Source organism: Typopeltis vanoorti, chromosome 20 (genome assembly GCF_054136105.1).
Source record: "Typopeltis vanoorti isolate ZY-2024b chromosome 20, IOZ_Tvanoo_1.0, whole genome shotgun sequence".
NCBI lineage: Eukaryota > Metazoa > Arthropoda > Arachnida > Uropygi > Thelyphonidae > Typopeltis > Typopeltis vanoorti.
The window spans coordinates 29,902,919-29,919,510 of record NC_143568.1 but is presented as its reverse complement, the minus strand read 5'-3'; the positions used below and the strand labels follow the sequence as shown (position 1 = coordinate 29,919,510).

Below are 16,592 nucleotides of genomic sequence, written 5' to 3'. Positions count from 1 at the left end.
AAGCCATATTGTGTTTTGGGTATGATTTGAAATTTTTCAACGTATGTGGAGAGTTTCTGATGCACCATGCGCTCCATGATTTGGTTGATTACAGACAGCGATGCGATGGGTCTGTAATTACTTATGTTTCTTTTTCCCTGTTTGTGTATGGGTGTGATTAATGCAGTCTTCGGTGTTTCAGGTATGTGTCCCGTTTCGAAGATTTTATTTAACAGTTTTTGTATAACTGGAAGTAGGTTGGTTGAGTGTTTCTTGATGTCTTTTGGTCTGATTCCGTCTATCCCCGGTCCTTTGCTAGGGTTAATTTGTTGAATTGCCAGTGATACTTCTTCTTTTGTTACTGTGGGGAACCACATCGACTGAGTTGCTCGTGGACCTAGTGGAGAATGTTCGTTTGTGTGAGGAAGGGTTGTTTCTTGTAGCTTTTGGACAGAGTTCACGAAGTGCTGATTAAAGTTGTTTGCCAACTGTTTGAGGGATTTGGGGTCGCAGGCAAAGCTGTGTTTTATTGTTTCTGAGGCAGTGGTTCTATGTATATTGTCCAGTATTTCATTAATTAGGTGCCAGGTTTCCTTTATGTCATTCTGAGCTGTTGTTAATTTGTTGCTGTAATAGTTTCTTTTTGCCATTCTAATCTGTGTTGTTAGGAAATTCTGTTTTCTTTTGTATTCAGCTTTTAAAGCGATATTGTTCGGCGACTTCTTAAGTTGTTTCCATAGGGCATCTTTTCTTTGTATGTCTGTTAGTATGTTGTTTGTTATCCATGGATTTTGTTTCGTTTGGGGGCGTATTTTTATTTTCGTTAATGCTTTGTTATATATTTTGTTAAATGCCAGTTTATTATATACAGCTTCAACAGAGTCTAAAGATGCTATCTGCATCCAGTCTGTTTTTCTGATTTCCTCGTTTACTATTGTTTCGTTTAGAATGCTATAATACTGTTTTGTAGTCTCAGTGATTTTTATGGGTTCTAATTCAGTGTGTAACTGTAATGCTGTGAAATAATGGTCTGCCAGTTTGCATGTTATGACGGCTGCTGTGTGGCTGTTTGGAGGGGCCTTTATAATTATATGATCAATGCAGGATGAGGTTGTTGTGTTTCCGACTATCTCTTCGCGTGTATACGACTGTATGGATGGGGTTATGTTATATGCTGATAATAGGTCTAGGTATTGTTCTGTGTTGTTATTTATGTTCCTAATGTTTATATTAATGTCTCATATTATTATCGAGTATTCTGAGGTGCCTACTTCCGTGACTGAAAGCCATCTGTTTAGTTCTTCTAGGAATTTTGTGGTGCTTAAGTTGGGTGGTCTGTATATTGCGTTTAATATCAGGGAGTTTTCTTGTTTGATGTTTTTAATTTCGATGCATATGTTTTCTGTGTATTCTAATTTATAGTTTATTTCTGTTACTTCTAGTTTATGTTTGGTAAATATTATTATACCACTGCCTCGTTTTGTTTGTCTGCAGTGTTTGTGTTGTTGGAAGTGTGGTATTTGGTAGGTGGATGCCTCTTCGTTTGTCGTAGATACTTCAGTCAGTATTAAAATGTCTATTTCGTCTATATCTTCCTTCAGATAAGCTTGCAGGGTCAGCCAGTATTTTTGAATGCTTCTGATGTTGATATGGAGAATAGATAGTCCTTTTTTGGGGATTGTCACTTGTTTCCATTCTGTTATTGATTTCAGAATGTGGCAATTATCATGTTCCGGGGTGATTACGTCTGATTGATGGTCTGCATTCATGTTGGTTGGTGTGCTGTTCCTTCTTTACGAGTTGTCAATATTCCTTTCAATGTGGATTTTATTTCGATTGGTTTTGCGTCTTGTGTCTTTCTAAGGAATATTTTGCTGTCTCTTATCCATATAAACTGGTAATTGTTTTCTGTTTTTACTTTCCTTGCTTGGTAGAATATTTTCTGATAATATGGCGTTAGGTATTCTGACAAGTATATTGGGGTATTGTCGTGGTCTCCTTTCAGATCCTTGACTAATGGTTTTTTAATCCTGCTAGCTTTTATAAGTGTAGTTTTTTTTGGGCTGTTGGTGAGTCGCACTACGACGGGTATTATTTTCTCTTTTCCTTTTTTGTGGTAACCGATGCACTGACTGGATGTCTCTTGATTCAATGGGAGAGCCAATTTTTTGGCTTAGTTGTATTACGGTGTCTCTTAGATGTTCCGTAGCTATTTCTGGGAGACCATTTATGAGGAGATCATTTTTGTGCTGCTGTTGGTTTGAGAGCCCATATTGTTGCTTTAAAGAGTTTAGTTCTTTCCGTAGTTCCGTTGTCTCTTTAATTAAATTATGCTGGCTTTCCGTTAGCTCTTTAACGCAGTTTTTAATTTCTCTAACGGTCTGTAATACACCTTCTACCGAGTTATTAAATTTAATAAATTCCTCATATTGGTTGAATTTTTCTATAATTTGTGCGATATGTTTTTTAAATAGTTCTCCAACAAAATCGATTAAACAGTCTTGTAGGTTTTGTAATCTATTTTCAAGTAATGCATTTAAAGTTGGCTCACCTAGGTTTCCGTTGTTGTTTTCTTTGTTTTTAATTCCCTCTGTTGTTGATAGCTGTTTACCGCCTGCGGTTGTTTTCTGCATGTGCTGTTTTCCGCCTGCGGTCGAAGGCGACGTTCCTTTGTTGTCTCTGTAATGGGGACACTTGCACTCGTCACGATTCTTGTTTGATTTTCATTGCCAAGTAGCCTCAGACAATCCTGAACATAGAAAATTCATGTTTCTCTGGTAGTTCCTACATGCTACGTGGTTTTCTCCCTCCCGTTAAGTCTTCTTGGCATTTGTAGCACTTCATATTTCTTGTTTGAAATTTTCTTGTTTGATCTAAACATGGCTGACGGAAGATGATATAGTTAGTGGGATAGAATGTGTAGGTTATAGTGTGTTTAGGAGGGACAGAGAGAATAAAATGGGGGGAGGGGTATTATTGATGATAGATGATGAACTGCAGCCAAGGAGAATTGAAGTTGTATTGCAGGATAGTGAAAGGAGCTCATTTGAAGCTATTTGGTGTGAGATTGAGACTGGCAGAATAAAATATACAGTTGGGTGCTGCTATAGACCAGGTGATGGAATAGATGGTGGAGATAGTATGCATAGGGAAATTGATGAAATGAGTGGAAGGAGGGTAATTATTATAGGGGATTTCAACTATGGTAACATTGATTAGAAGGAGGAGAGGACATATGTGAGGAAGGAAAAGGATTTTATTCAATTATTAATGGATAACTATCTGAGACAGCATGTAATTGAAAATACTAGGGGTGTGAGAGTGCTTGACCTGGTAATAGCATCTGAGAATTTGACTGTAATGAATATGACTATGTTACCACCTATTGGTGAGAGTGATCATAAGGTCCTGACTTGGGAGGTGGCTAAAGGTGTGGAATTTTCGATTAAGACAGGGTATATGTGGAATTACCGTGCTGGCAAGTATGACAAGCTTAGGAGATTGCTTGGATCAGTGCCATTGCATGTACAACTCCAAGGGCTGGACGTCGATAGAGCATGGGAAGTGGTCAAGGAGCATTTAGAGGAGGTTATGGCTGATTGTATACCTAGGGTCCGAATAGTAAAACAAGTAGGCGTTAAATGGATGAATAACACCATTAAGCTTGAGCTGCAAAAAAAAAAAAACAACTGTGGAGGGAATTTAAAGAAAGGGGTGACCTGCAGGCACACGAACGGTATAACGTGCAGGCCAGAAAGGTAACGAGTGTGGTAAAAAAAGCAAATGCGGATTATGAAAGGAAACTAGCTTTGCAAGCAAAAGAGAATCCCAAACAGTTCTTTCAATATGCTGCAAGCAAGAAAAAACTGTACACGGCAAAATGATTTTAAGGAAAGACGATGGTAAGGAGGTCATTGAATCAGTCGATATAGTGGAGTTACTGAGCGCGCACTTTGCAAAAGCATATCATCCAGATGGTGACATTGAAAAAATTAAGGAACCATTAGATTATACGGGAATAGTGATGAATGAAGTGGAGGTGACTAGTCTATTACAGAACCTTAATGTGAACACATCTGTGGGATTGGATGGTATACCGGCACGGGTCTTGCGTGAAGCGGCTAAAGAATTATCAGTGCCCTTGACCATGTTGTTTAATCTGAGTCTCAGGTCTGGTTTAGTCCCGAAGGTGTGGAAAGAGGGGAAAACAGTTTCACTGCATAAAGGAGGATTCAAGACTATGGTTGCAAATTACCGACCGATCAGCATATCAGGAGTCGTTGTCAAGGTCTTAGAGAAAGTAGTCAAGGGAAAAATACAGGAATGGATTGATGAAAACGAGATACTGTACAGAGGACAGCATGGCTTTGTGAAGGGTAGATCATGCTTCAGTAACTTGCTCAAGTTTTATAACAAGGTGACGGCTGAACTGGATAAGGGAAATGGGTTTACAGTGATACTGCTGGAATTAGCAAAGGCGTTTGACAGGATACCACATGGAATACTAATCCGTAAACTACAACATATGGGGATGGATATAGGGTTGGTGAGATGGATAGGTGGTTGGTTGATGGAGAGATATCAAAGAGTAGTTTATTCAGAAGTAGAGTCCAAAAGACGGCCTGTGACTAGTGGTGTGCCGCAGGGTTCTGTTCTTGGACCACTGCTGTTTAATCTGTTCATTAACGATATAGGGAAGGATCTAAGAGGAACAGTTCATTTGTTCGCTGATGATGCAAAGTTGGGTAGGGCAATAGTGAATGCAGAAGATGTCAAAGTCTTGCAGGATGACTTAGATAGATTGGAGTTCTGGGCTAAGGAGAATGGATGTCAATTTAATGTGACAAAATGTAAGGTTATGCATTTTGGGGTGAAAAGATTAGCAGCAGTATACCACAATGGTGGAACTGTACTCCAAGAGATTGATGAGGCCAGGGACTTGGGAGTGTTGGTGGATAGGGAGATGAAGTTTAGGGGGCACATTGCAAAAGTAGCTAAATCAGCTCATCAACTCACTTGGTTGTTGAAAAATACCTTGACGAGCAGAGACAAGCAAGTTATTGTACCTCTGTACCGAGCCTTGATAAGACCTCATCTCGACTACTGTGCCCAGATTTGGTCACCTCGGTTCCTTCTTGATGGGGAGGAGGTGGAGAGGATCCAGAGGCGAGTGACTAAGATGATAACATATCTATGGAATGAACCATATGAGAACAGGTTGAAGATTTGTGGGTTGCAGAAACTAGTTGATAGGCGGAGGAGGGGAGATATGATTGAGACATTCAAATTGCTAAAGGGATTCTATAGGATTAATTCAGAGGATATTTTTGAGATCAGGACTGGTGGTGGGAGAACTAGGGGACACCTATGGAAGCTAGGCAAGAGTGTGGTTAGCAGGGGTATTAGAGCTGGGTTCTTTACTTTTAGAGTGGTAAATGAGTGGAATAAGCTGCCAGAGTCTGTTGTGGGTGCTATGACAGTGAGCGAGTTCAAGACAAGGTATGATAGATACTGTGAGAATGTAATCGCATAGTTGTGTGGACATGATGTTTTGGGCCTCCCTCGATGAGTCTAAGGACTCCTGGAGTTGTCCGAAATAATAATAATAATAATAATAATAATAATAATAATAATAATAATAATAATCTTGCTGTAATTTCTAATATGGCGACTTCCTTTGATCTCTTCTCGCGTAGTTGACCAACGTATACTTCGAATTTTGAATACTTGTATTTTACTTATTATTTAACAGATACTTACAGTTTTTACATCAATATGTTCGTCTTGAAGAACGGAATTCACTGATGTACTTTAAATTTTAATTCATAAGAAAAGCTCTACTTTGTAACTTAAAATATGGAAGCATCGAAGTAGCGTGCTTGCGACCGCTTGCTGCTAAGCTTAGTTAAGGTTCTGTCTCTTTCATGATAGTTTTTCGCGAGTTCGATAGATGTCACCGTTGTCTTGCTCAAGATCAGTTCCGAGTTTAGGTAGTACTAAAACAAGCTTTCATTGTGTCGATGTAAAATTATTATCATGTTATAAAGGAAAAGAACAAGAAATATTCTTTGAAATATTGAACTATGCATAAAAATGTCGACAGGACTTTGCTACTTACTATCAAACTTTAATCAAATGAAAAACGATTCTTTTATTTGAAGTATTCTGTTCCACAAATAGAAGCGACCCCATCTTTTGACTACCCGGCGTTTCACGTGTTAGCGTTACGTTCGCCGTATAGAAATAAAACATGAATTACAATAGGACATTTTAATATACCTGGAAAGTGTTATGGGTCGGAACATGGGAAAAAATTATACTTGCACTACAATTATGGAGTGACTAAAAACCGAAGTTTCCATGGGTAGGTTAGCAGTGTGGAAAAAAAAAAAAAAGAATTCAAATACAGACTACGACAGGAGAAATTAAGGCTTTTTCTGAAAGAGGTGATCCAGTTTTAAACAGAGGTCAGGACTTTTTCTCGCGCAAAGTATTATTGAAGGATATAGAGATCCCTCTCTTTCTCTCTCTCTCTAACAAATAACCCCTTTTTGAAGTTTAAATTCTATAAGCATTCGAAATCAGAAGTTGAGAGGCTGCCACTTTCACCATCAAAAGTATCATTTGTTATTCCTTTCATTAGTGTCATTTTTTATTAATAACTATGAACTTTTTTACAAATTCTAAATCCACTGAACTGTTGGCAGGTGCAATCTGCCAACAAAATGGCACTGATTACGCTGCGCTATACTACGACATAAATTGTCATAGTGACGTAGCGAATGTGTTATGCGTCCAAGACTTAAATTATGGGGTTTCAATCATTTGTTTAAACAGAATTGTGAACGACTTTCCATACCTGCACTTTGCTGTGAACTCTCATTTTGGTGTATTGATCATTTGGCAAGGAGATATAAGCTATACATCCTAATGGGATGGTATATTCCGAAAATTTGGAAAAAAAATCCAAATTAGTATATTAGGAAAAAAAATACTAGAATTATGGATATTGTATTCAACAAAAATGTGAATATCTGCCAAAACATCTACATGACGTAGAAATTAAAAAATATATTTAATAGGAGTTAATAAATTAGTGATGCTTGAATTTTGTTTTCATAAATTAGTCGTAAATTGATTTCTAATTTCACATGGAGAAAACTGAATACAGTCACAAAACTCGCCAGACAAATTATCACTGTCGTTATGAAGAATTTTTTCATTCTGTCGATATTTTTCCTATACATCCCATATTGGCGAAATTTTAAAAAAAAAAAAACTCAAACCCGTCCCTCCTTTCTTCCTTCTTCTCTATCTTAAGAAAATTCAAACCCAGGGAATCCTGCCTTCTCTTCATCCATTCCTCTTTCCTTATTCTTTGAGAATTCAGAAAAAGTCATATGCGATCCTGAAATTTACGTTCTAAGTTGTTTAATATAATGCCAGCATATAATAAACGATAATGTACAGTATTTGAACAATTTGATGTACATTCTCTTACTGCTATTCATTGTAGCTATTCTTACCTGATGCATTCAACTCCTTCAAGAGATGGCTGTCCTTTAAAAATGCAGGAAATAAAGATATCCTTTTGATCATGCCCGAGAGATTTTCTTACTTCCAAATTTCCTTCTTGTAGAATTTGCATCTGAATGTCCAGGATTTCTCTGTCTGATAATGCCTAACCAAGAAAAAAGAAAACAAGATAATAGGTAAAAATAAATACATAAATATACGATCAGCAGGTTTTAAGTCTTATAAGTGGTCGTTTCTGTCTTTCGCATGAAATGATTGTCCGTTAATCAATGACTTTCATCTGCAGCTATGGAGATATCAGTCACTAATAGATAATTATATCCTGCACAGAAGTTATAAGAATAATATAAGAACAATTAATGATAATGCATTCAGCTTGTGACCTTGGTCGTCTTGACATAAATTATAAACGGGATTTTCTCTAATGCAAATAAAAATATAACGATATTAAATAGCTATTCCTATTTAAGTATTTTGATTTATTTCGTGAACAGTTTAAAATAATTGAATATTAAGCTACTGATAAGTGGAAACTAAATACTTGGTATTCCAAATGAAACTGGAAACAAACTTTATACAAAAATCCATACTGTGTTCTTTCTCATATATATTTCACTAAATCTTTTCTAAATGAAATATGATACATGCCTAAAAGATTATTTCTAAAACAAACCTGAGTGTGTCCAACTGAAAGCGCAAATCAGCAATTCGGCTTTGGAGTTCCAACTTGAGAGTGTTATTATTTTTCTTAGTCTCTTATATGCTCCTACGAAATCTTATTTAAAAAATCAACATAAAGATGAAATATTTCGAAGTGCCTACTTAAACATGAAATTCATATGAATGCTTTTAGTTAGAGTGACTTGCACTTATTTGTTAACACAATGCGTTTTTATAAGTCTATGTGGGAGAAATGGCGAAAACAATTTGCCGCCCTGACAAGACATCTCGCGAAGACCTACTTTCTTCGGGAAGTGTTTCTGATGAAGTTCAAAAGCTGCTCAAAAATCCAAGTCCTACAAAAGACAATACAATTTCTACTGTGTTCAGAGAGGCCAAAGAGCAACCAGCTACTGCAGACTTCAAAATCAGGCTTCAAAATTAACATCGTTGAATGTCCTTTTGCGAGGGACAAGGGAAAAGTCAAGTCTGTGAGTTCAGAATTCGGCGTTCCCTTTTTATGGTTAATATCCGCTTTTATATCTAAATACTATTCTCATAAATAGTTGTTGCGTTTCAATGATTCCTTGATCAGAATTTGGTTGGAATTACGACAGAAGCAACCAAAGCTATGAGGCCTCAATATTATGACTGTTAATATTTTGTATATCACTTACACACACGAGATGGCAGAAGGTCTATGGAAAATAAGTTACGTGTGGAGATTGGAGTAAAGAACAGCGTAATTTATTGATATTCTTATTGAAGAGCTGCAGGTGTAGTTATTGGGAAATACTTCATAGGTATGCTGTTACGCAGAACTGAGGCAGGAGTAACAGGTTCGGTGACTGCAGTTAAACTGCAAAAATATGTTGGGTAGCTACCTCGTATTGCTACATGTTTAGCAGAAATTGGGAGAATGATGGATGGCAGTTCTGTTGAAGTGACCATGGAAATATCTGTAATGTGGAGACAGTGGCTGAAAAGAGTCTGTGAGGGGTTATCAATCAACTGAATTTCTCTCTTCTGGACTGCTTAAAGAATATCTAGAGAAGTCCTAGGCGCACCATCCCAAACGTGAGAGAAATACTCCAAGGTACGGAAGATTTAAGATTTGTACAAAGAAAACAACTGCATAGGAGAGATGTAACATCTCGAGCGAAACAAAAGTATACAAAGTTTTATGAAAGCTGAAAATACTATAGAAATGATGTGAATATGCCCAGAAAAGACTAAGAGTAAGGGTCAGTCCAAATAAAGAGATATGGTCTTGACTGTTAAGCTGAGCATCACCAAAAGTAAGTGGAAAAGAACTTAAGTTATTTTTTGCAAGATAACAGGCAAAACTGTATTTTGGAAGTGTTGATGATACTAGTTTGTTGTTATCCCACTGCATGATGGTGTGAAGATCAGTGTTTAGAGTACTTATCGTAGATGATTTTGAAGATTGAGATGTTTGAACACTGCAAGGATAATCACGAGTTGGATGAGTAAAAAGGGCTATCATTAGAAAACTGTAACTAGAGTCTTTGAGTTCAGTGAAAGGAGATCATTTTTATATACAGGGTGGTTCAAAATTCCACATACTAACTTTGAGGGGAAGTAGAGAACATCAAAATCAACCCCATTCACATAGGAAAGCATGACCGGAAACGCCACTTGAAGCTACTAACAGGGACACAAAGATACAGAAATAACACAAGACAGTAAGTAGTGTAAAAATCTTTATTAGGCGTAACTGAACAGTTCAATAGTAGTTGGATGCATAATATGGTAAACGAGGTGCATGTCTGCCATCTCAGCGTTAGTAAAACGACGCATGTTCTTCGTACGTCGTCGAAAGCTTGAATAAGGAAGCAACGGTTGCTCACCTGGAGCGCTGGAGAACAGCGCCACCTATCACTTTCAGGTGGCTTTCCGGTCATGTTTTCCTATGTGAATAGGGTTGATTTTGATGTTCCCTACCTCCCCTCAAAGTGTGTACGCGTGATTTTGAATCACCCTGTATATAAGGAAGAGGGTTGGGTGAAATAACAAAGACGTGATAAAAAATCTTAATAGGAAAACCTGAAGAGAGAATAACTTACAGCATTACACGAAGTGAAAAATTGTATTTGCATGTGTTCTCTGCCTGGCTTGTTTGGAAACATAAAAAATTGTCACCTCCATATGAAACCAGATAGCTCGTCAGTAGAAAAGTGCTTATAAATATCCTTCACATCCTAGGCGGAATTCGATCCCAGGTCTTTGCAAATGTGGATTTCCTCGAGACTGTGCCAAGAGAGTATTAATGTTTCAGGAGTACATCATATACTAATAGGAAAAGATTTAGATCTGAAAAATTTAGTTAGAACATAAAATACCATAAAATTCTAAAATAAATGTTTATATTATAGAGGTTTTTTTTTATTTAAACAAGTATATCGTTTATAGTTTTATATATTATTATTATTCGTTATATCATATTAATATGATATATTAATATGATATAACGGCCGTGAGGCCCCTTTTACGGGGAAGTACGGCACCATCTCAATCCCCCCAAATTTTATCCGGGCTCGGGACCGGCAAAGCTGATGAATTAGGCCTATGGCTGGGTCTTAAGTATTCCTGACTATAATCCGTGTGTGTTCACGTGGCCGGTTTGCCTGCTTGCGGGAGGAAAAACCCAAGTTAAACTGGGTTTTGTTGCTGTACTGCAAAGTTTCATAGTATAAAATATACTATACTATACTTTTACAGTATTTATAGTAATTGTTTTTGAATGGACGACTACTAAATGTGACTAATATACACCTCTTGAAATTTTAATAGTTTTCCACTTAAATTAATCAAGAACAAAAAGTATTTCGGTTTCTTTAACAGATTTTCTCGTCGGACCTTTACATAGTAACAGTGTGATCTTTTTAATTTTAACATTGAAATACGAGGGGATGGGATCTGGAAAGTTCTGATAAACACCTAGAATAAACATTAATTCATTTTATGTCTTCGTATATATCCTTAAAGAAAAAGAACAAATTATTACAATTCATGAAACATGGGGGTTAAAGGGTTTTATGATATGTCCTTTCTTGTGGTTATATTAGTTGCTTTAATATCATTTTTGTTCTAGGTGTTGGTCAGAACTTCCCAGACCCCTCGTACCTTTGTAATGAATCTTTCATATCAATATAAGTAGTATTCATTTATTTAAGTATTAAACAATCAAATAACAAGCTCCTCACACAAAAAAGTCAAGGATTAGGGCTATTATGAAGTCTGCAGAATATAGGCTACACATCTGTAGTCAATACGTCTGACTTATCGGAATTTCATTCACAAGAAAGGTGGAACTTTCCATTTGAAACTGAAAAGAATGATTGCTACGTCCATTCCGTGTAAGCAATACATATTTTATTATTTCTAATTCTATTTCTCTATCGATCCGAAGAAAGCGGTAGTGCCTTAGATATTATAAGTGATATTCAAAAGATATTCATCAATTTTTCTACAAGAGAATAAACTTTCTTGTTTGTAAATCTCCTGACTATATCTCAGATGACCTTGATTTTTTCCAGATATTTTAGTCAGCTTTGTGCCATTTGAGATAGCATAAAGGCAAAGCATAAAGGGCATTTTATTTTTAGAAATGTAATACATTATGCTTCTCTCTCTCTCTCTCTCACACACACACACACACACACACACACACACACACACACACACACACACACACACACACACACACACACACACACACACACACACCGTGCTTATTTTAAATTAAGAAACCAGTTAACTTTCACCAAGATATGTCCTTCAAACGATGGGACAATTTTCATGTTTTCATGTAAATAGAAGTACTTTATTATATGGGGTGAGAAAGTGGAGACTAGTACTCGAAGTATTGGTAATAAAGTTTTAAAATCAAAAACAAATATCATTAATTTTTTATGTATTCTTTATCAGAAATAAAGGCTTTAAGCATCTCTCTCTCTCTATCTCTCAGTTCAATATGAGTTCAATATGTTAGTTCGGAGAAAATGAAAGGGCTATTTACAGGAAGAAAAGAACAACAAAGTCAATTTGATACTTGCATTAAGAAAAGCCTATGGTATATGTGTAGTGATTTACATGTATAAAGATGTATAAAATTCCATTATAATAAAAAACAATTTGCTTATTACATCTGTTTTGTAAAAGGTGAATCTCATATTTGAACACTAGTGAAGCATATATGAAGTTGTACTATTCTGGATTTAAAATTTCCTGAGTCATTTAAGGCAGTATTACCAGTGATAGGTCAGGAATCCATCACATATGATAAGATGGAAGGAAGGTCAAGGTTTTTAAGACAAACCAGTTTTTATACCAATTCAAGTCAGAGTAATGATCTTCGTCGTCAAGGGCGATGACAATCCTCTTACATATATCATGACAATTTTGACTTATACTTGACAATATTAACGAAAATTTTTATGTAAATCCCACCTAAGAACAGCTGTTAGCCTATAGCACATATGTATTTATACCATCCTCGGTTAACTTTTTCAAGTCACTTAAGATCTCCAATAAGCAGGGTGATAGGCTAACATCGCTCTTTACTAAGCTATCCCCAAAAGCATGGTTCAGTCACCATAAAACATACTAAAGTGTAGGTTTTATGGCGAATATTAAAGTGTAGCTGTAATATAGCTGCAATCTGATCGGAGCAAGGTGAAATCATTATATCGATTAAGCAACCTGTTCAAAATGTGGCATCACCGCGTTGCCAATTTCAAAGACACTGCAGGTTTCCCAACGTTTTGGTACACTAGGCTTTCTGTAACGAGGATTTGAAAATACCAATATTCTAATTCTTAATATGTACATTACGGCACTCGGATAGATACGTATCTCAATTCATACGACTTGGGTGCTTGGTCGAATAATGTGAAATTACATACATAATCGTGTAAAGAACAAAATACATTATAATTTACTTTGATACATTTCTAATAATATTTAATTTAGAATTTTCTAATTTAACAGAACAACAGTTATGCAAAAATGTGATTTTCATAAATACGTTTCAATATACTTACTTTCGAATTTGTAATATTCTCTCTAAAATTTACAAATCGTCTATTTCTCAGAAATAATGCTAATTACAACTTATATTTTAATCTGATATACTGTTCTAGTGGATTTTTAAATGACACCTACCGAGTGGATAGATCATTATAATTTGTGGCATTTTAAATTTTTTACATAATTAGTAAATCAATATGAAGTAACTCTGTTTTATATTTATTGCATTTCTAAGTAGGACAAGTGGATAAATACTAATTAAGAACAGCAGTTAAGAGAGACAAAACTCACCTCCATCTCTGTGAGATTTGAAGGACAACGCTTTGGATAAAGTTTACAGAACTGCGATTTACGTATTCTGAAATAACAAGAAAGAATTAATAAAACATAGTGAAAGGGATAAATGAATATTAGTAGCATTCAGTTCTGTATAGTGCCAAGAAATAAATATTTTAATGAACAAGGGAAATCAAATATTGAAATTTAAATACATAAAAGGAAAGATGGCTTAAAAGTTTACCTGTTCTTTGGAGCTAGAGGAAGAAATCTAAAAATAAAACACTACAAAATATTTCGGAGACGCACAGAAACGATTTAGAGAGGGAAAATTCAAAGTTTGCGAGAAGCTTTATAATTTCATTGTATTTAAATAAACGAATACATCACTAAATGTGATTATTTAAAAGATAGATCTGTCAGTTAAGACGGATTCACATAAGTGAAAACCAACGGCACTTTGACTTGAGGCATTCGACCACATTCACTTCCAAAAAGGCTTCATTGTTGATTGATGCCTACCAGGTGAAAGAAACAAGCTACTGCATAAGAGAGAGAGAGAGAGAGAGAGAGAGAGAGAGAGAGAGAGAGAGAGACCACAGAGCTGCTTTAAAAGAAAAAAAAAACTTCTAGTAATGGAAAGATGGATTAATTTCTACCAAGTAACTCATACTCTGTATTTTGGATAAGATCAAGATTTATCGGTACGATGTTCAGGAAAATGCAAAAATATGAGGCTGGCTTTGATCTATTCACAAATCATTCGTTTCAAAATCGGTTTTGAAAATTCAAACTTCAGTTCAAAATTCGTTTCAGTCCATGTAAAAATGTTTGCCATCAAGCATTTTTACATGGACTGGATTTGCAAAAAAAGCTTCTCAACAACTTGTTTTAAATAAATGATAGCATTTTGTTTTTCAAAATTCTATAATATATTTAGAAACACTTGGTATCATGTATATTCTCCAATGCTACATTTCTACATCGAAAGAAATAGCTACTTTTAAATTAAACAGATCGCCGTCGTTTGTTTACAGAAATTCTTTCATCTCCCTTAATAACTCTAGATGTCAACCCAATTAAGAATTTGTGAGCTACACCAAAATAAGTTATAAGAGCAGAGTGTTCAATCTTAAAGTTATCCTGAGTTACTTTCGCATCCCCAACAGAATTACTGTCACGTCGAATGTGACAGTAATTCGATCACAATCGACGTGATTGAAGGTCCTAAATTGAAGATACTAAAATAATACTGACTTAGGGTATATAATTTTATCCATAATAAACATTTATTTATTATTTAAAATGTTTTTTTTTTTTTTTTAAAATGAGATTATTAATTTTGTAAAATTAATTTTACACAAATAATTTATTTTATGTTTCTTTAATACCTTTTCATCAAATTTCAGAGGTACAGAATATTCTGAAAACTCCTGGAAGTTCCATGAGTATAAAACACACTGTTTCAAAGAATACTTCACAATTGATGCATCTCGCAGAAATACTGTACGTTGTTTGTATTAATTAAACAGATAGTAGTCAAAATTTTGATAAATATACAATATTTTACTCAGCTCTATGGAAATGAATTCTGGAATGGGAATGTTTTTCGTCATTACCTGAGGGTAAACATGTTGAGATGATAGGTCTATTCAATATTTTTGAGAAAAGTGCGGGGCATGTAAAACCACTTAACATTATGTGTATAATGCTTTTCTTCTTCAATGCGTTTTTATTTTCCAAAATTCTCTTTCGCCTTTACTCTAAAGGGAGTAGCTGGAGCTCTTTTAGCCATAACTTTTGAAATGTTGGGCAGTAAATATTGGTGTCTCCATCCTTAGTCGTCACTGAAATTTGAGTCCTATGTTTACTTGAGTTCTATATTATTCTGTCGTATGGGGTTGAGAACCCGTGTTTCCCAGAAGGAAAAATTCAAAGATCTTTGCTTTTCTATCGCAAAGATCGACTAGCTCGGAACTGAATGGAAAGACCTAGTAAGAGATTATAATAAAACCTGTAACGGTATTTCTTCTAGCAGTGTGGAACAAGAATCGTTGTCTCAAATCATATATAAAGGCACGCGTTTATAATTTATGTATCTGAATTAAATTTCGCCAAAATCCGTAATCAAGTAATAAGTAAAGTTATGATAGAATTCAATAGATAATCACTTATTTCGATATTAATATAAGCAGAAACTACACATGGCTCATCAAAAATATCTGAGAACTGAGTACTCTAGCAGACTCGCACTGTTCTCTTGTTTATTTTATTTTATTTTTGTAAAGAGTCTAAAATATCGTCCGTGTTTTTCTCCAAGGATTATGCTCAAAAGCACTTAAATAGCACTTACCGATTCCAATTACAAAGGGTAACCGATGGAAACTCCAGACTACCAGCATTATGCACTTGAACTTCAACTATTGAAGGGTACTGGAAAAAATTCACCAAGAAGCTTCCAATCTGATAGAAGAATCCGGTGAGAGCTGCTATAAAAATAACACACCAGAGGAGTCTTCTCTTTATCGACTTGGCCTCTGCTATGCGATTTACTCCGCTAACTGAGGAAGATGCAAATAGATCCCTGCAGTATGTGGCAACACTTCTGTTCTCGTCATCACTCTTTTCATTGCGACGAGAATCTTTTAGGCGGCCATGAATTGGACATGTCAGTTTCGTGGCGTCATATACTTTGATTACTTTTGGCATATTTGGATATAAATGAGTACTCGAAGTCAGTTGTTTAGAGTTGTGAACTTCTGGGTGGATTGGGATGCGCATCGGATTTCCAACAGGGACTCATTAGGACATCTTTGTTACACAAGATACCTAAAAGAAAGTTAAATAAAAGCTAGAGCAGATGTTTTGATAGCGGTTTCAGTGTATTATACAGGGTGTTCGGGATAAATTTGACATATTTATAATTAATTATATTTTTCCGTAAGTTACATGTATTAACACACACTTCTCTTCATTTAAAAGTTTGGACCCTTCTTCATTCACATACAAGATGTCAGAAAGGATGGATAGCTGGAACCCACCTGAATCATGGAAGAGAATAACTTGTATCATGATGATTCGTGCCCGCC

The 16,592-nt window shown here is 35.6% G+C and overlaps 1 protein-coding gene across 1 annotated transcript in view; it reads right to left on the bottom strand.

The window, feature by feature from the left end:
* Positions 1-16,284, bottom strand: part of LOC150095324 (acid-sensing ion channel 1-like) — a 72,655-nt gene extending 56,371 nt beyond the window's left edge. The window contains exons 1-3 of the mRNA XM_090410650.1: positions 15,857-16,284; positions 13,519-13,585; positions 7,506-7,660 (exon numbers count right to left, since the gene is read on the bottom strand). Of these exons, the coding sequence (XP_090266776.1) occupies positions 7,506-7,660; positions 13,519-13,585; positions 15,857-16,284 (650 nt within the window). The remainder of the gene's footprint in view (positions 1-7,505; positions 7,661-13,518; positions 13,586-15,856) is intronic.
* Between the last annotated feature and the right edge of the window lie 308 nt (positions 16,285-16,592).